The 19,392-nt window shown below is 64.8% G+C and overlaps 1 protein-coding gene and 1 long non-coding RNA gene across 9 annotated transcripts; both read right to left on the reverse strand.

Annotated features, from left to right (window-relative positions):
• Positions 1-633: 633 nt before the first annotated feature.
• Positions 634-14,430, reverse strand: HDAC5 (histone deacetylase 5). 8 transcript variants are annotated; one of them, XM_069877268.1, is made up of 24 exons: positions 13,972-14,430; positions 12,637-12,769; positions 11,827-11,941; positions 11,608-11,735; positions 11,392-11,523; positions 10,566-10,678; positions 10,108-10,239; positions 9,383-9,602; positions 9,108-9,298; positions 8,178-8,447; positions 7,720-7,858; positions 6,521-6,654; positions 6,329-6,449; positions 6,198-6,247; positions 6,013-6,120; positions 4,629-4,684; positions 4,450-4,537; positions 4,244-4,363; positions 4,059-4,156; positions 3,209-3,327; positions 2,985-3,118; positions 2,685-2,769; positions 2,040-2,193; positions 634-1,862 (listed from the first exon to the last, which is right to left on the reverse strand). In XM_069877268.1, exons 1-24 carry the CDS (start codon positions 14,413-14,415, stop codon positions 1,823-1,825), a joined length of 3,324 nt encoding a protein of 1,107 aa, XP_069733369.1. In that variant the 5' UTR covers positions 14,416-14,430; the 3' UTR covers positions 634-1,822. The 8 variants fall into 8 exon arrangements, with proteins under 8 accessions (XP_069733369.1, XP_069733370.1, XP_069733371.1 ...); XM_069877269.1 differs by having other exon boundaries at positions 10,108-10,236; positions 12,637-12,772; XM_069877270.1 differs by having other exon boundaries at positions 8,178-8,435; positions 12,637-12,772.
• A 1,067-nt stretch (positions 14,431-15,497) lies between these two features.
• LOC138731392 (uncharacterized) lies at positions 15,498-19,168 on the reverse strand. Its single transcript, XR_011339162.1, has 3 exons — positions 19,095-19,168; positions 17,689-17,821; positions 15,498-15,510 (listed from the first exon to the last, which is right to left on the reverse strand). It is a non-coding gene; the product is annotated as an uncharacterized lncRNA (long non-coding RNA).
• Positions 19,169-19,392: the final 224 nt, after the last annotated feature.

Here is a 19,392-nt window from a genome sequence, read left to right on the forward strand (position 1 = left end):
CACCTCGTCCACCCGTCCCTTAAACCCCTCCAGGGAAGGGGACTCAAACCCCTCCCTGGGCAGCCTCTGCCAGGGACCAATCACCCTTTCTATGAAATTTTTTTTCTAATGTCCAGCCTGAACCTCCCCTGGTGGAGCTTGAGGCCATTCCCTCTCGTCCTGTCCCCTGTCCCTTGGGAGAAGAGCCCAGCTCCCTCCTCTCCACAACCTCCTTTCAGGGAGTTGCAGAGAGCAATGAGGTCTCCCCTCAGCCTCCTCTTCTCCAGGCTAAACACCCCCAGCTCTCTCAGACGCTCCTCTTGTTCTCCAGCCCCTTCACCAGCTTCGTTGCTCTTCTCTGGACTCGCTCCAGAGCCTCAACATCCTTCTTGTGGTGAGAGGCCCAGAACTGACCCCAGGATTCGAGGAGCGGTCTCCCCAGTGCCGAGTCCAGAGGGAGAAGAACCTCCCTGGCCCTGCTGGCCACGCCGTTTCTGATCCAAGCCAAGATGCCATTGGCCTTCTTGGCCACCTGGGCCCCTGCTGGCTCACGGTCAGTTGCTGCCAACCAAAATAACGAAGCCCTGGGGTGTCTGTCGCGCTCCCCCAGGGGACAGTGGGTCGGGGGACACAAAAGCAGCGGGGCGCGGTGGGTATTGCCAGAAACAGTTTGTATTTATACAAGGACGAACATCGGTAACATATTACAAAATACTCAACTGAAACCCATATCGAGCGCGCGAGCGGGCGGACAGAACGGAGACGGGGGCGGGGGGCGCAGGGGCACCAGCCCGGAGCAAGAGAGACCTCACCGACCACCCCCCCATCCCCATCTCTGCCACCCTCGCCCCTCTGCGGGGACCCCCAGAGCCCCCCTGGAATAACTTAAACCACGGAGCCATCCCCGTCCCCTCCCTGCGCCCGGGACCCGCAGCTGGGGCCGCCCGGTAAAAAAATACTATTAAATAATACATCTGTAATAAAATTATATACCTTTGTGTGGCGTGGGTGGGCTTTTCCTCTCTTTTAAAGCTAAAATAGCTCCGAGTCCCATCTGGCTGGTGAACTTACAAGGAAGATAAAGTGGTTTTTTCCTTTTTTTTTTTTGTCTTTTTTTTTCTTTTTTTTTTCTCTCCTCTCTTTTAGGAACGGACAAGGTTTGATCCCAACAAAGGTGGTGCTGGGATCTGTCACCCACCGGCCCAGGGTGACAGAGGGAGGGGGCTCATTCCCTGCTCCCTGTGTCCCCCTCCAAATGCCCAAGGGGGGGAAAAGAACCAGGATTCAGAAAACCCAAAAATCACGGGGAAATTAAGGCATTAAAATAAAACCGACTTAATCAAAGGCACAAATATTTCCCCTCGCCTCCCCCGGGGTGGGACGGACGCCGGAGCCGGGGAGGGAACGAGTAGGGCAAACAAAAAGGGGAGAAAACAAGGAAAACCCCCTCAAAACACAAAAAGAGGAGCCGCAGTGGGGCCGGGGGCAGCGATGGGAAACCAAACGGACGGACGGACAGAGGGACGGACGGAGGGGCAGGAGGAGTGGGGGTGCTGGTGGAACCGATGCTTCACAAGAGACACGACCGCAAACACTGCGTGGAGCTGGGGTCCAACAGGACGGGGGGGGATTTTTTTGTGTTTTTCTTCTCTTTTTAATAGAAAAAGAAAATATTTTCCTCTTTTTTCTGTCTTTCCTCCTAGTTTCCTCCATTGTGGTTTTTTTTTTTTTTCTTGTCTTTTTTTTTTCTTTTTTAATACGTGATTTTTTTGTGTGTTTTCCTGTCTTCTCAGTGTTTTTCTCTCTTTTTCAGAAACGGAAACAATCCCGGCCGTGGCGAGGGTCACAGCGCGGGCTCAGCCTCCATCGGCTCCTCTGCCGGCCTGGCCAGGGGCAAAGTGGGGCTTGAGTTGGGGGGCACAGCCCAGCGCTCAGCCCCGGATGGGGAAACTGAGGCAGCGATGCCGGGAGCTCAGCTCCCTGGGTCCCTGTTGAGCTTGGGGTGGGACAGGGACACGGGTCACTCCACGGACACATGGAGGACACGGTGAGGACCATACCTGGGCTGGGGGTCAGTGCCCCCCTGCTCGGCGCCCACCGAGAGCAGGGCCATGGCCGTCACCGTCTCGGCCTCCTCGGCCTCCCCTTTCTGCGCCTCCAGCAAGGAGCAGCCCACGGCCGCCGCGAAGCGCTTCACCGAGCCCCAGTGCCGGCCTGCGGGCAGCCAGCGTGGGCACGGGCAGCCCCCCGGACCCCCACGACCCCCGCTGAGTCACCCACACCAGGGGGACACATGGGAACCACACGGCAGGGACACCCCCGGGGTCCCCCTGTGACACCCCAGGGCTGGGACCCCCTCTGAGGGGACAGCTCTGGGGACCCCACCTAGGACCCCCCCCCACTCTGAGAGGACAGCTCTAGGGACCCCCACAGCAGGGACAATCTCAGGAGGGCCCACGGTGAGGACAGTCCAAGAGACCTTCCAGGACACCCCCAACACAATCAGCCCCGGGGACCCCCCTGTGCCCCCTCCCAGGAGCAGGATCATCCCCGGAGACCCCCCTGTGCCCCCTCCCAGGAGCAGGAACAGCCCCGGAGACCCCCCCGTGCCCCCTCCCAGGAGCAGGATCAGCCCCGGGGACCCCCCTGTGCCCCCTCCCAGGAGCAGGATCTGCCCCAGGGACCCCCTGCCCGCAAGGTCTCACTCTGGATCTCGATGACCTTCTCCAGGGTGGCCACCGCGTTCACGTTTGGCTTCTGCTGCAGCAGGGACGGATCCAAGGGCTCCAGCTGGGGCGGGGGGGGGAACCATCAAAACCCCAAATCTCCCACCAGAACCCCCAAACACCCCCTGAAGAGCAGGGGCAGGAACCAGAGCACCAGGGGAAACTGAGGCAAAGCGCTAGGGGTGCATCCCCACACGCCCTGCGCTCCAGGGTGGTCGGGGGGGGGAAGCAGGGCGAGACCCCCCAGGTTTGTGGGGTCTCCGTGAGAGCCCCCCATACCTCCAGGCCGAGCAGAGCGGAGACGCAGGCCTCCGAGGCATCGCAGATGGCGGTCAAGTCGTGCCCCCCCTCCAGCGCCAGCACCACGCGCCCACCCGCCAGCATCATCAGCTGCTTCGTCAAGTGGCCAAAACCTGGAGGGACACCAAGTGGGGCGGGGGGGTTGTGACAGGCAGCACAGCGAAGGTCCCCACCCCAGGGATACCCCCCTGGACCTCACTCACATTTGGCGGTGACAGAGTAGCCGCCAAGCGGGGAGAGGTGGCCCTCGACGGCATCGAAGCCGGCGGAGACCAGCACCACGTCTGGGGAGAACTCGTTGGCGATGGGCATCACCACGGTCCTGGGGGCAGGGACAGGAGTGGGCACAGGGGCCCCCCCAGGGGGTGCGAAGACACCCTCCAGGGCACAGGGACGCCTCCCCAAGGGCACAGGGACCCCCCAGAGGGTTCAGAGACTCCTTCCCATCATACAAATTCCCCCCTGGGTCAGGACCCTCCCTATGGAGGCCAGGATTCCCCCTCCAAGGACATGAGGACCCCCTTTAGGGTGCAGGGAGCCCCCCTATGACACAGGAATCCAGCCCCCAAAAGGGCATGAGCAGCCCGCCCTCTGAGGGCCTGGGGATGCTCCTAAGGCCATGAGGACCCCACCCAGGATCCAGGGATCCTCTCTAAGGCTGTGGGGACCCCACGGGACATGGTGACCGCCCCCGCCAAAGGGCACAGGGACTCTCCAGAGGGCACAGAGACTCCCCAGAGGGCACAGGGCCCCCCTCCCATCGCACAGATTCCCCCCCTGGGTCAGGACCCTTGCTATGGATGCCAGGATTGCCCCAAGGACAGGAGGAACCCCTTAGGGTGCAGGAATTTCCACCCCCCCCCCGCCAAAAGGGCATGAGAAGCCCCCTCCAAGGGCCTGGGGATGCTCCTAAGGCCATGAGAACCCCACCCAGGATCCAGGGATCCTCTCCAAGGCTGTGGGGACCCTGCAGGACACAGTGACCACCCCTCCAAGGGCGCAGGGACTCCCCACAGGGTGCAGAGAACCCCCCACCAGCAGCAACCCCCCTACCTGAAGGCGGTGAGATACTCCACGTCCCCGATGGGGGGGTCGACACCACCAGTCCAGGCGATGTTGATGTTGTAGCCCACTCCCAGCCCACTGCCGACCTGCGCACAGCCACGAGTGACACCCGGTGCCACAGTAGAGGGGACACACACAGGGTGACCCCTCCACCACCACAGCTCCCCCCGTACCTCCTCAGGCGCCCCGCTGCCGGGGAAGAAGTTGCCATCATCGTAGCGGTGCAGAGAGATGTAGAGCACGTCGGGGTCGCTGTAGAAGGCCTGCTGGGTCCCGTTCCCGTGGTGGATGTCCTGGGGGGCACCAGCGGTGTCAGTGACCCCCGAGGGAGGGTCCCCGTCACCTCAGGAGGTTCGCACCCCCTCCCCAAGGTCCTTACCCAGTCCACGATGAGGATCCTGCCCACGCTCAGCTTCTGCTGGAGCAGTTTGGCTGAGATGGCCACCGAGTTGAAGAAACAGAAGCCCCTGGGGAGCGGGACCGGCGTGAGCCCCGGGCACCCCCGGGAAACCCCCCCGAGCCCCGGGTGGGGGTCCCGCCAGTACAGCCCCCACTCACATGGCCGTGGACTCCTCTGCGTGGTGCCCCGGGGGGCGGATGACGGCAAAGCCGTTCTGCGGGGACAGAGAGGGACACGTGAGCGTGCACAAGGGCTGCCACGCACTCCTGTACCAGCACACAGAAGCACAGGGTGCACATGGTGTGTGCGGGTGCAAGGGCGCACACCGACAGAATCACAGAATCACTAGGGTGGAAAGGACCCACAGGATCATCGAGTCCAACCATTCCCATCAATCACTAACCCATGTCCCTCAGCACCTCGTCCACCCGTCCCTTAAACCCCTCCAGGGAAGGGGACTCAACCCCCTCCCTGGGCAGCCTCTGCCAGTGCCCAGTGACCCTTTCCGTGAAAAATTTTTTTCCTAATGTTCAGCCTGTACCTCCCCTGGTGGAGCTTGAGGCCATTCCCTCTCGTCCTGTCCCCTGTCCCTTGGGAGAAGAGCCCAGCTCCCTCCTCTCCACAACCTCCTCTCAGGGAGTTGCAGAGAGCAATGAGGTCTCCCCTCAGCCTCCTCTTCTCCAGGCTAAACAACCCCAGGTCCATCAGACTTGTTCTCCAGCCCCTTCCCCAGCTTCGTTGCTCTTCTCTGGACTCTCTCCAGAGCCTCAACATCCTTCTTGTGGTGAGGGGCCCAGAACTGACCCCAGGATTCGAGGAGCGGTCTCACCAGTGCCGAGTCCAGAGGGAGAAGAACCTCCCTGGACCTGCTGGCCACGCCGTTTCTGATCCAAGCCAAGATGCCATTGGCCTTCTTGGCCACCTGGGCCCCTGCTGGCTCATGGTCAGTCGCTGTCAACCAACACCCCCAGGTCCCTCTCCTCCAGGCAGTTTCCAGCCAGACTTCTCCTAGTCTGGAGCTGCTCAGGGTTGTTGTTCCCCAAGTGCAGGATCCGGCATTTGGCCTTGTTAAACCTCATCCCATTGGTCTCAGCCCATGGATCCAGCCTGTTCAGATCCCTTTGGAGCCTCCCGACCCTCCACCAGATCCAGCTTCCACCCAGCTTAGTGTCATCCACAAACTTGCTAAGGGTGCACTCGATGCCTTCATCCCAGTTAGCGCGCACAAGGACAGGACACACGCATGCAAGCGTTCCCGAGGATCGCTGCACACCCAGGTGAGCGTGCATAAAAGCATCACGCGTGTACACAACCTCGCACGAGAGCAATCGCACCCCTAGGTGAGCACACACATGCAATCGTGCGCAAAGGCTGCTCCTCAGGTAGGCATGCAGACCCTGAGCACAAGGGGACCTGGGGCGCACGCAAGGATTCATGGGGGCACACATGGATGCCGGGGGGCACGCACGGATGCCTGAGGGCACACACGGATTCCCAGGGGGCACACACGGATTCCTGCTGCTGCCAGCCCTCCCAGCTCACCTTGATCTCCCCGTTGGCCACTTTGAAGGTGAGCTCCAAGAGGCAGCCCACCGCCATGCGCACGGCGCTGGATGAATGCATCTCATTCCACACCGTGTCACTGTCCACCTGTGACAGAGAGGGACACGGGGCCACATCAGCGGGGCCAGGCCAGCCAGGGGAACCCCCCTTCACCGCGTACTCACCCCGATGCCCCCGCATGGCAGCACCGTGTACGTCTTCTGGCCGATGGGACCTGGTGGGGCAGAGGGAGCCGTGAGTGAGGGCAGCGGGGACAGCGTTCCCCCAGCACCCAAAGGGGACGTGGAGCACCCACCCAGGAGCTTCTTGCTGTCGAGCTTCTGGCGGTTGAGGGGGCTGGTGCCGTAAAGCAGCGTGTGGTGCTCCGAGTGCACCGTCTGGATCTCCTCCAGCGTCGCCTTCCTCCCTCGGATGCGCTGGGGACGGGGACGCAGAGTGAGACCCCTGATTGAGGCAAGTGGGGGCCCCCGGGAGGTGGGTGCCTCACCTCGCACTTGCCAAGGAGGCCGGTCTCCTGCAGGCGCGACCAGATGCTCTGGATGCGGCCAGCGTGCTCGGGGTGGATGTTGGTGTTCCCACAGGTGCATTGGTGCTTCAGCATGAACGTGTCGTACACCACGCCTGCGCCGGGCAGCCTCAGCGGCACGCCTGGCACCACCTCACCAGCCCGAGCCCGCGGGACACGGGGACCCCCGGGCACCCCAAGGGATGGGAAACCCCATGGGAGAGGGCGCTGCATGCGATACGGGTCACCCTGGGAACCCAGAGAGATGGGACACCCCACGGCACAAGAGGATCCCATGGGATAGGGGGACCCCAAGCACCTGGAGAGATGGGGCACCCCATGGCACAGCAGGATGCCACGGCATAGGGGGACACCAAGCACCCCGAGGGATGGGGCACCCCACGACACAAGGGGATCCCATGGGATAGGGAGACCCCAAGCACCCCAAGAAATAGGAAACCCCGAGGCACAGGAGAATCCCACGGGATAAGGGTCCCCAAGCACCCTAAGGGATGGGGCACCCCACGGCACAGGGGGATCCCATGGGATAAGGAGACCACAAGCACCCCAAGGGATGGGAAACCCCATGGCACAGGGGGATCCCAAACACTCCAAGGGATGGGGCACCCCACGGCACAGGGGGATCCCATGGGATAGGGAGACCCCAAGCACCCCAAGAAATAGGAAACCCCGAGGCACAGGAGAATCCCACGGGATAAGGGTCCCCAAGCACCCTAAGGGATGGGGCACCCCACGGCACAGGGGGATCCCATGGGATAAGGAGACCACAAGCACCCCAAGGGATGGGAAACCCCATGGCACAGGAGGATCCCCAACACTCCAAGGGATGGGGCACCCCACGGCACAGGGGGATCCCATGGGATAGGGGTCCCCAAGCACCCCAAGGGATGGGGCACCCCAAGGCACAGGGGCATCCCATGGGACAGGGGGACCCCAAGCACCCCACAGGATGGGGCACCCCACAGCACAGGGGGATCCATGGGATAGGACCCCTAGGGGATGGAAAACCCCATGGGACCTCAGTGGAACTTGGGCACCTCCGGGCACACCAAGGGACAGGGATGGCAGGAGGGCATTTCTGGGCCCCCAGAGGGATGGGGGCGCCCATGGGACAGGGACATCGTTGCCCCCCGAGGGCCGGGAGCCCCCCCCCGCCGTACCTGTGGTGAAGAGGTGCTTGGGGGTCCCGTCAGGCGCGGGGGTCTTGGCGCTGGCGGGGGACGACTGCGCGCGGGCGAGGGTGGGATGCGGCAGCGCCAGGATGCTCAGGGGCGCTGGGGGGTACAGCTGCAGCGGCACCTGGGAAAGGGGGCGCCCCGTCAGCCCCCGGCATCGCGGCCACGTCCAAGTCCAAGGGACGGAGAGCGGGCGTCCGAGCGTGGGGGGATGAGTCACGGCGGGGGCCGGGGGGGGCGGGATGAGTCACCGGCCCCTCCGAGTCATCGCTGCGGCAGTTGCCGGGGGGGGGGGGCCACCCCGAAAAAAGGGAGGGGGGCAAGGCTGGAGAGCTGGGGATCGGGCTGAGAGGGATGCTCTGAGCAGGGATGCTCATGTAAGACTTCAGGGACCTGGGGATATCAGCCCCCCAATGACCCGTGCCCCCTGCTCCAGGTCTCACCTGCTTGTACGAGACCCCCAGCTCGGCGACGTCGGAGCTCGCGGGGGGCTCGGCCTCTTCCCCGCTGTCCCCTGGCTCCTCGCGGGGGTCCCCACAGCCCTCGGGGTCTGGCAACCACTCCGAGGGCTCTCCACCATCCGGGGGGGCGAGGGTGGCACCAGGGGGGACCCCGTCCCCCGGCGGGGGCGACTGCTGCTCCGTCAGCTCCTCCTCCGTCTCCTCGGGGTGGGTTGGGGGCTGCCGCGCCAGCTCCCCTGCCTTGGGGAGCAGCTGGGGGGCGGTGGGTGTGGGGACACACACTGATCCCCAGTCCCACGGCCGCCCCGTGCCCCCTGCACCCTATAGATGCCCCACACCTGCCCCATGCCCTTCCCACAGTTGCCCTATATATATCATAGAATCACAGAATCATAGAATTATAGAATCATAGAATTATAGAATCATAGAATTATAGAATCATAGAATCACCAGGATGGAAAAGACCCACAGGATCATCGAGTCCAACCATTCCTATCAAACACCAAACCATGTTGCTCAGCACCTTGTCCACCCATCCCTTAAACTCCTCCAGGGAAGGTGACTCAACCCCCTCCCTGGGCAGCCTCTGACAGTGCCCAGTGACCCTTTCTGCAAAAAATTTTTTTCCTAATGTCCAGCCTGGAGCTTGAGGCCATTCCCTCTCGTCCTGTCCCCTGTCACTTGGGAGAAGAGCCCAGCTCCCTCCTCTCCACAACCTCCTTTCAGGTAGTTTATTATAGAGAGCAATGAAGTCTCCCCTCAGCCTCCTCTTCTCCAGGCTAAACACCCCCAGCTCCCCACAACCCACCCCACGGCTGCCCTATATCCACTCTGTGCCCCCCCGGTGCTGCCCCTCAACCCTCCCCAGACCCTCCCCTGCCCCCCAACCCTCCCCACGGCGTTTCTCCCCACCTTGCCGAGCTGGACCTGCTGCTTCTCGAGGAAGTGTTGCTGCAGGGCTCCGTGGGGCAGGGCCTGGGGGCTCTGGGGCAGGGGGGACGACTGTGTCCGGCTCAGGGGCCGGTGCCGGGGCAGCTTCCCCACCGTCCGCACGCTGCCCGCGCGCTCCCCGGTCACCAGCGGCGACTGGCCGTGCAGAGGAACTGCGGGGGAGAGGGAAACTGAGGCAGGGAAGGGGGGGAACTGAGGCAGGGGAGGGGGGGGAAACTGAGGCAGGGGGATCTCACCGGCAATGAGGGTGCTCTGCTGGCGCGCCTGCTCCAGCAGCAGGACATGCTGCAGCAGGGACGCGGGGCCGGCGGGGGGGTCTCCCTCCAGGGCCACCCCCAGGAGGCACCCGGGGATGGAGGACGTACTCAAGAACTTGCCGGTGAGCGCGGCCCCGGGTCGCAGCGTGGCCACTGCCGGGCGCTCAGCCTCCGCCTGCGGGGAAAGCTTGGGGGACGCCTGTGGGGACAGGGGGAATACCGTCTGTCTCCAGGTACAGGCAGAGAGACACCCCCCCCATAAATCAGCACCCCCAGTGTGCTGGGGTCCCAGGTCCCCGTGCCACCCCCGTGGGGTCCCCACATCCTCACTATAGGGTCCCAGGTCTCTGTGCCACCCCCGTGGGGTCCCCACATCCTCACTATAGGGTCCCAGGTCTCTGTGCCACCCACGTGGGGTCCCCACATCTCCGCTAGGGGGTCCTAGGTCTCTGTGTCACCCCCGTGGGGTCCCCACATCCCCATTATGGGGTCCCCGGTCTCTGTGCCACCCACGTGGGGTCCCCACACCCCCGCTATAGGGTCCTAGGTCTCTGTGTCACACCCGTGCGGTCTCCACATACCCGCTAGGGAGTCCTAGATTTCTGTGCCATCCCCGTGGGGTTCCCACACCCCCACTACAGGGTCCCAGGTCTCTGTGCCACCCCCAGGCCCCCCGGCTAAGCCACAACAGCAGCCCCACACACGTTGAGGTGGGAGTTGGTGACAGTGACCGTGGCCTGCAGCCCCAGGGAGATGTTGGGCAGGGACGGGGACGTGTAGAGGCTGAGCTGGCTGGCGCCGTCCAGGGTGAGAGCTCGGTGCTGGGGCAGGAGCTGCTGTGGGGCAGGAGGACACAGCATAGGCACACGTGAGCCCTGGGAGCACACACACACACTGATACTGGCTGCACACATCGAAACACACGTGCAATTAAGCACGCTCACAGCACACGGGTGCACACGGAGCACACCCTCTGGGTGCACACGTCGGAACGTGTGTGCCCTAAGCAAACCCATAGTGCACGCCTCAACTTACATATGCACACAGGTAACCCTGGCTGCACACACCTGAGCACCCGTGTGCAAGCTGAGCAAGCACTCACACGTCTGCGCTCCAAACACACTCACGGCACACGCATGTGTCACCCTTCGACAGTTCTTACCTCGGCGTGGATATTGGGGACAGAGCCAGTGAAGCCGTTCTCGGCGATGGCGCTGTGGGAGCTGTTGGGAGAGCTGGGCCCGGAGCCTGGGGCGCTGCTGCACACCGAGGACACTGCGGGGCCACGGGTGTCACCGGGGGGGACAGCGTCACACCCCAGTGTCCCCTGCTCATGCACACGACTACGCCACGGATGGAACAACCCATGCCCCAGGCGTGCAAATACACGTGTGCACAGACACTTGTGCAACGTGCACACGCTGCCAAAGGATTCCTATGCACGAGTGCATACATGTACCCACATTCACAGAATCACCAGGTTGGAAGAGACCCACTGGATCATCGAGGCCAACCATTCCCATCAATCACTAAACCACGTCCCTCAGCACCTCATCCACCCGGCCCTTAAACCCCTCCAGGGAAGGGGACTCAACCCCCTCCCTGGGCAGCCTCTGCCAGGGACCAATCACCCTTTCCATGAAAACTGTTTTCCTGATGTCCAGCCTAAACCTCCCCTGGTGGAGCTTGAGGCCATTCCCTCTCATCCTGTCCCCTGTCCCTTGGGAGAAGAGCCCAGCTCCCTCCTCTCCACAACCTCCTTTCAAGGAGTTGTAGAGAGCAACAAGGTCTCCCCTCAGCCTCCTCTTCTCGAGGCTAAACACCCCCAGCTCTCTCAGCCGCTTCTCGTAATCCTTGTTCTCCAGCCCCTCACCAGCTTCATTGCCCAAGCCCACGCACGCCCTGGGAGAGGGGAGGGGGACGAGGGTCCCGGCTGGAGGCTCTCACCACGTCACCACTTGGGGAAACTGAGGCAGGTGGCCGCTCACCCGTGATCTCAACCGCTCGCTTCTTGAAGGTGCTGATGACGGTGCCGTCCTTCCTCCGCAGCAGGGGGCTGCTCCTGCGCTCCGCCACCTTCTGTTTTAACCGCGAGCGTACTTTCAGGTTGGGTTCAGAGGCTGCGGGGGGGGGGCACCCGGGAAGCAGCGTTAGCCCCGGTGCGGCTCCCGGCACCCAAGCCCCCTCAGTGTGCCGGCACCCACCGGTTTTACGGAGTGGGAAATCATCCCGGCCGTCGTAGGTGCCGAGGACGGGGAGTTTGTAGGATGGGGGGGTCCCCGGACTGCCGGTCTGGGGGGGGGAACTCTGGTCCAACGAGGTGTGGTGAGCCCTGCGAGGAGGCGGCAGAGACCCTGCTAGGATGCCTGGGACCCCACCCCAGCCCTGGTCTAGGGGGTGATTGGGGTATGGGGGTGACTCACCAACATTTGGGGTGCTGGGGGAGGGAATGGTTGGGGGGGCCGGTGCCCGGCTCCTTCGTCTTGCTGAGCAGGAACTCCTGCAGCTTCAGCTTCACCTCTGTGCTGGCGATGGCACCTGGATGGGACACGAAGCTGGGGTCAGAGGGGAAAGCAGGTACCCCCAACAGCGTCTCCGGGAACCCCCACATCCACATCACTCCCCCTAGCCCTCCAGGACCCCCCTGTGCCTATATTGCCCCTCCCAGCCCACCCCGGGAGGCCCCCAGGAGCCCCCTGCACACGCATCTTCCCCCACAGCCTCCCAGGAGCCCCCTGCACCCGTATTTCCCCCTCCAGCCTCCTGGATGCGACACGAAGCTGGGGTGGGGGAGAAAGCAGGTACCCTCGCATCCACATCACATCCCCTAGCCCTCCAGGACCCTGTACCCACATTCCCTCCCTCCCCAGTCTCCTGGGAGCCCCCCAGGAGTCCCCAGCACCCGCATGTCCCCCCCCAGCCTCCCAGGAGCCCCCTGCACACATATTTCCCTCTCCAGCCTCCTGTGAGCCCCCCAGCCCGCCCCAGAAGCCCCCCAGGAGTCCCTACAGTGCTGCATCTCCCCCCCCCCAGCCTCCCAGGAGCCCCCTGCACCCATATTTCCCCCTCCGGCCTCCTGTGAGCCCCCCAGCCCGCCCCAGGAGCCCCCCAGGAGTCTACAGTGCCTGCATCTCCTCCCCCCACAGCCTCCCAGGAGCCCCCTGCACCCATATTTCCCCCTCGCCAGCCTCCTGGGAGCCCCCAGCCGCAGCCCCCCCCCCCAGCTCCCTCACTCTCGCGGCTCTTGTCCTTGGTGCGCAGGGCGTGCAGCTGCTCCAGGCGCTGCTGCTCCAGGGCCTCCTGCCGCTCTCGCTGCCGCTGCTGCTCCAGCTCCTGCTGCCGGCGCGCAGCCAGCGCTTCCTGCTGCTGCTGCGGGGAAACAGGGCTCGGCACTCGCATCCCCACACCCCACAGCTCCATCGTCCCCAGGAACGATGCCCCCACGGCTCTGACATCCCCATCTCCACCCAACGTCTCCATATCCTCCAGGACAAGCAACACCCCACAGCCCCACCACCCCAAACAGGTCATTGCAAGGATCCACCACCCCCAATACATCACACGGTCCTTCATCCCAATCTTTCCCCACAGCTCCAGCACCCCAAGAAACCCCCCATGTCTCCATCATCTCCAATCTCCCCCCAGGGAGGTGATGCCCCACATCCCCATCACCCCAAATCCCTCCCCAGTGTCTCCAGCACCCCAAACACATCACACCTCACGGTCCTTCACCACAGCTCCATCACCCCAAGAAATACCCCATGGCTCCATCACCTCCAATCTCCCCCCAGGTAGGTGATGCCCCACATCCCCATCACCCCCAATCCCTCCCCAGTGCCTCCAGCATCCCAAACACATCACACCTCATGGTCCTTCACCCCGGTCTCTCCCCACAGCTCCATCACCCCAAGAAACACCCCATGGCTCCATCACCTCCAATCTCCCCCCAGGCAGGTGATGCCCCACAGCTCCATCACCCCCAATCCCTCCCCAGTGCCTCCAGTACCCCAAACACATCACACCTCACGGTCCTTCACCTCAGTCTCTCCCCACAGCTCCGTCACCCCAAGAAACACACCACGGCTCCATCACCTCCAATCTCCCCCCAGGTAGGTGACGTCCCACAGCTCCATCACCCCAAGAAACACCCCCATGGCTCCATCACCTCCAATCTCCCCCCAGGTAGGTGACGTCCCACAGCTCCATCACCCCAAGAAACACCCCATGGGTCCATCACCTCCAATCTCCCCCCAGGGAGGTGATGCCCCACATCTCCATCACCCCCAATCCCTCCCCAGTGCCTCCAGCACCCCAAGAAACCCCCCATGGCTTAATCACCTTCAATCTCCCCCCAGGTAGGTGATGCCCCACATCTCCATCACCCCCAATCCCTCCCCAGTGCCTCCAGCACCCCAAGAAACCCCCCATGGCTCCATCATCTCCAATCTCCCCCCAGGTAGGTGATGCCCCACAGCTCCATCACCCCCAACCCTTCCCCTGTGGCTTCATCACCCCAAACGAGTCGCATCCACACCTCCCCCCGAAAGCTCCGTCGCCCCCCCGCGTACCTTGAGGTGCTTCTGGAGCTGCACCTCATGCTGGCGGGTGAGGTGCTCGTGCTGCTTCTGGAACTCGGCGAAGAGCAGCTGCTTCTGGAGCTGCTGCTGCTGCTTGAGGGCCAGCAGCTCCCCGCTGCAGCTGCCGCTCCCGCGCCGCCGCGTCCAGCCCCGCGCCCCGGCGCTCCCCACAAGCCTCCGCCGGCCCCTCCGGCCCTGTGGCACCGGCCGGGTCAGGGGGCTGAGGGGCACGGGGGGGCTGGAGCAGTCTGGGGGGGTCCCAGCAATGGGGGATACGGGGGGCTGCAGCAGAAAGGGGGGTCCCAGGGACAGCTGGGGAGCTGGGAGCAGTATGTCGGGGTCCCAGGGATGAGGCGGGGGAGCTGGGAACAATTTAAGGGGGGTCCCCAGGGATGGCAGGGGAGCCGGGGTAGGGATAGGGGGCAGGCTGGGCATTCCCAGGGTGGAAGGCAGCTAGGGGGGCTGTGCTGGGGGGTCAGGGATCAGCCCCTCCTATCTGGACCCCAGGACCCCCCTGGACCCCCCAGGGCCTCAGTTCCTCTCCCCAGCCGAAACCAGGGGAGTCACCACACACACCGAGCCCCCACACATCTGCAACAGCCAGCTCAGAGGGGAGTCGGGGGGCAGGATAGAGCCCTGCTCCCCCCCATCCAATAAATTCCCCAGCCCAGGGATAGGCACAACACCCCCCTGCGACCACTGAGCCCCCTGAGCTGGACACAGGGGGGACCCCTTCCCCATGCAAGCAGGAAGGCGGGGGGCGGGGGGGGCGTGCTCCGCATGCTGATGCCCCCCCCACCGCGCACGGCTGCACTGACGCGCGCCCGGGACGGACCACGGACGTCACCAACACCATCACCACTGTGAGCCCGGCCACAAGCCACCCCCCACCCCGGGGCATCACCTCCCCAGCCACCTGCCCCCCACCCCAGCCCCCCAAAACCTGCCTATCCCCCTTTCCTGGTACCACACTGCACCCCCCAATACCAACAACCCCCCCAGTATAAACCAGTGCCAGCTCCCCCTCAACATATGAGACCATGATGGGGGTTGGGGGGGTGACCCCCCCCAAGCGTTGGGGTGCAATGGGGAGAGGGGGGCATCACTCAGAACAAGGATGGATGGGGGAGGTAACTGGGGGGGCTAAAAAATACTCCGGGAGGGACCCAGCCTGGCCAAACCCACACTTAGGGCTCAGAAGTGGCTTTGGGCTGGCGAGGAGCCGGGGCCACCACCCTGCGGGGGGGCCACTGCCACCCCCCCCACCAGGGACATGGGGGATTTAACCCCCACGGTGCCCCATCCCCCCCCCCCCCCCAAACTGCAGCTGTCACCTCTGCAAGGGCTGGCAGCAATGGGGAGGGGGCTGCAGGTAATGAGTAGTGGCGGGGTTGTCCCCAGGTGTGGGGAAAGGGGGGGTCGGACCCCCTCGGGACCACCCCCCAACACTCACCTGGGGTGGGGAGGGGCGGTGTGGAGCTGGGTGTGGGACAGGAGCTCCAGCGAGGGCTCGCGGCCCAGACCCCCCCTCTGTGGAGAAACAGCCACCCTCCCCGTAAATGGGCTGCAGCATCACTGGGGGGTCCCGAAATCATCCCCTGCTCCCCTACCAGCTGCAGCCCCCAGACCCAGCCCCACCCTCGGGGCCCACTGAGCATCCTGGGGGGAGGGGGGACGGGGGACTCAGCCCCTGCCACGCTGAGCAGGGTGGAGCTGGGTGCCCCCCCCATGCCCCCCTCCTTGCCAGGCTCTGCTCTGGCGCCTGGAAATAGCGGCACGGGAGGAGCCGCTATAAATAGGGCAGCATGCAAGGGGGGGGCCACAAGCGGCTCCACGGGACGGGATGTGCTGGGACCCCCCCTGTGGGACAGGGCACACAGGGACCACCCCTACCCCCCAGCACGGCCCCTCTGGGGTCTCCCTGGCTGCACCCCCAAAAACAACACCCCCCACCCCCCCCCAAGACGGTAGGGTGGGGGTGGGCACAGCAAGGCTGGGATCCCCATGCCCCCACAGCCCTACGGCGTGTCCCCCCCTCCCCACTGAGCCCCTAATTGCCAGGGACGCTAATCCGCATCAGAGCTGCGGGAACACAATCCGGGTTGGGGGGGGTGGGATTAGCCCCCACTGCAGGGACAGAAGGCGAGCGGCCCCCCCCATCCCACTCAGGACCCCTCACCGCCCCCGGCAGCCCCCCCAGAAAAAAACAGGGGTCCCGAGCCAGCGCCAGAGCCACTTGGCACATTCCCAGCTGGATTGGAGACCTCGAGTGGCTCGGGGGGGGGGCCGGGATGGGGACCCCTCATGGCAGTGCCAGGGACCCCCCCAGCCATGCGTAACCCCCCCGCGGCCGCTGCCACGTTTATTTACCAGCGCCTTAATCCCAAGCCGAGACTTTTAATAGCCGGGATATTTTGGGGCTGCCCCCCGCCCCCCGGGGCGCTCTGGGCCTGACGTCACCCCGCTATTCCTGGTGCCGCCGGCGGGCACCGCGCCACGCACCGCACACACCGGACCCCGGCACGGGCACCCCCGGCACAGCAGGGGACGGGGAGAACGTGGGTGCCATCGCTGCCACCCCAGGGACGCATGGCTGCTGCTGACCCCCCCCAAAAATCGTAGCCCAGCATCGCGGTGAGCGGGGGTGCAGGCTGAGAATCCTGGGGACACGGAGGTCCTGGAGAGCGAGGGGGGACCCCAGGGTCAGGGGTGCCCGCTGCCGCGTCCCTGTGCCACCCAGCTGAGACCTCACCAACTCATCATAAGCAACCAAGGGGCTCAGCAGGATCCAGACCCCAGTCAGGAAGGGCCCTGGGGAAACTGAGGCAGGGACAGCAGCATCCAGGCTGTGTCCCCGTGCCACCGCGCCACGTGCCAGTCATGGCCGGGCCGTGCTCCAGCCCTACGGCCGTTCCACACATATGGGCACCAAGGGGCTCGGGGACAGAGGGGACACAACCTGCGAGCCCAAAGCAGTGGGGATCGCCCAGCTCCATGCAGCAGAACAGGGGCTCTGCCGCTGCCCTGTGCCTCAGTTTCCCCTGCGAGCACCGCTCAGGCTGTGGGCACTGGTGGAGCCGCCTGGCCCCGGCAGCGCACGGCCAGATGTCGCTGGAACGGCCACCAGGCTGATTACAGGGTGGCTCTGACGAGAAGCCAGCGGCACGGCCCTCGCGGTCACCAAGGCCCTAGGATGTCACCCAGACGACCCCTCACTCCGCCGCGCTGGGGGCTGCGGACCCCGCTGCCGAGAGATAACGAGCTCAAGCCACCACGCGTGACCACACCAGGGCACGAGGATGGCAGGACAGTCCCTGCCTCAGTTTCCCCCGCAGATGCCCAGGTGCCGGGATCGTCCCTGCCTCAGTTTCCCCCGCAGATGCCCGGCATGGTCCCTGCCTCAGTTTCCCTCACAGATGCCCGGGATGGTCCCTGCCTCAGTTTCCCCCGCAGATGCCCAGGTGCTGGGATCACCGCGGAGGGGGCGGTTGGCACAGTCCGGGTGCCAGCACGGTTTCGGCTCTGTGCCCGCCGCCACGCTGCACACGCCTGTCTCGCACGCTGCACCCACGCGGGTGCCGAAGAACCGCGGCGGTGGGAACGCCAGGTCAGGATCCGGCCCCTGTTACCCCTGGCATGAGATCGTGGCATGGGGGGGACCCCAAATCCAGCATGGGGGGTGCCTGGGGTGCAGCCCCCTCACCTCACCTGCGTCGCTCGGAGGGTCCATGGCAGCTGGGGGGGGGTCAGCGGTGCCGGGGGGGCGCGGAGAGGCGAGTGTGCGGAGCGGGCGTCAGCGCCGGCCGGGGCGATGGGGCTGAGCCCACGCCACCCGGGAGCCCTACGGGAACAAGCACCCCCATCAGCGCCCTGACCCCAGGGGACCCCCCAGCCCCACACCGGGGGGGGGCAAGGGGGGCAAATCCACACCCCCTCCCCATCCACTGAGCATCTGCTGGGGCTGAGCCAGCACCGGTCCCCCCCAGAGCCACCGCTGGAGGGAGGGGGCACAGGATTTGGCCCCTGGGAAAAGGGGGGACCCTGCGGGGGGGGGGCAGGCGGGATCTCGGGGGACAGAAAGGACCCGAGGGGAGCAGAGGGGATCTAGGGGTGCAGAGAGGACCCTGCAATGGAAGGAGGCCAGGGAGAACCCGGGAGGGGGGGCTGGTATGGAGAGGATCCTGCAATGGGGGTGCAGAGGGGACTGTGCAGTGGGGAGCGGGGGGAAATAGGGGAAACGGGGGGGGGGGGGGGGCAGCGTTAACCGAGGCACTGCAGGAAAAGGGGGGCACAAGTGCGGACCCCTGGGAAGCACAGCCCGAGACCCCCCCACACCCTGGGTGTCTCAGTGGGAACAGACCCAGCTCAGTGTGGTGCAGCAGGCCCCCCCCCCCCAAACGGCCCGCGCTGCAGAGCCGCTGGCGCACAGGGCCCCCCCAGCACAGCAGAGCCCCCCTCAATGCACAGATCCCCCCCAAAGCAGAGCCCCCCTCAATGCACAGCCCGCCATCAATGCACAGCCCCCCTCAATGCCCCCCCCACACAGCAGAGCCCCCCCCACAGCAGAGCCCCCTCAATATACAGCCTCCCCAATGCAGCAGAGCCCCCCTCAATGCACAGACTCCCCCAAAGCAGAGACCCCCGCAATGCACAGATCCCCCCTCAATGCCCCCCACACACAGCAGAGCCCCCCCCAAAAGCAGAGCCCCCCTCAATGCACAGACCCCCCAAAAGCAGAGCCCCCCTCGCAAAGCAGAGCCCCCCTCAATGCACAGATCCCATCAATGCCCCCACACACAGCAGAGCCCCCCTCAATGCACAGCCCCCCCTCAATGCACAGCCCCCCCACAGCAGAGCCCCCTCACTGCACAGCCCCCCCAATTCACAGACCCCCCTCACTGCACAGCCCCCCCTCACTGCACAGCCCCCCCTCAATGCACAGGCCCCCCTCAATGCACAGGCCCCCCAGCACAGCCTCCTCAATGCACAGACCCCCCCCCCCACAGCAGAGCCCCCTCACTGCACAGCCCCCCCAATTCACAGCCCCCCCTCACTGCACAGCCCCCCCTCAATACAGCAGAGCCCCCCAATACAGCAGCGTCCCCCCCCGGTACCTGGTGCCCGCTCGGCCCCGCCGCCCCCCCGCCCCGCGCCTCCATCTTGGCCGCGCGGCCCCGCCCGCCCCGACAACAACATTCGGTGACGTCACTCGCCGTCACGTGACCGGCCCCGCGCTAAAAATAGACTCGGCCCTCCCCCCCCCCCCAACCCGGGAGCGGGAGGGGCCCTGAGTGTGAGTGAGAGACAGTGAGTGTGAGTGAGAGTGAGAGTGGATGAGTGACTGAGAGTGTGAGAGACAGTGAGAGTGGATGAGTGACTGTGTGAAAGACAGTGAGAGTGAGTGTGAGTGAG

This window comes from Phaenicophaeus curvirostris, chromosome 26 (assembly GCF_032191515.1).
Source record: "Phaenicophaeus curvirostris isolate KB17595 chromosome 26, BPBGC_Pcur_1.0, whole genome shotgun sequence".
Taxonomy (NCBI): Eukaryota; Metazoa; Chordata; class Aves; order Cuculiformes; family Cuculidae; genus Phaenicophaeus; species Phaenicophaeus curvirostris.

Excerpts from the sequence above, each read along its gene's own strand:
- HDAC5 (XM_069877267.1), bottom strand. The coding sequence starts at position 14,415 with ATGCCCAGCCTGCCCCCTATCCCTACCCCGGCTCCCCTGCCATCCCTG. Across the intron at positions 7,859-8,177 it reads TGGGGGTCTCGTACAAGCAG|GTGCCGCTGCAGCTGTACCC; the intron begins GTGAGACCTGGA and ends CCCCTTTCCCAG. Across the intron at positions 4,685-6,012 it reads TGGCCAACGGGGAGATCAAG|AACGGCTTTGCCGTCATCCG; the intron begins GTGAGCTGGGAG and ends CTGTCCCCGCAG.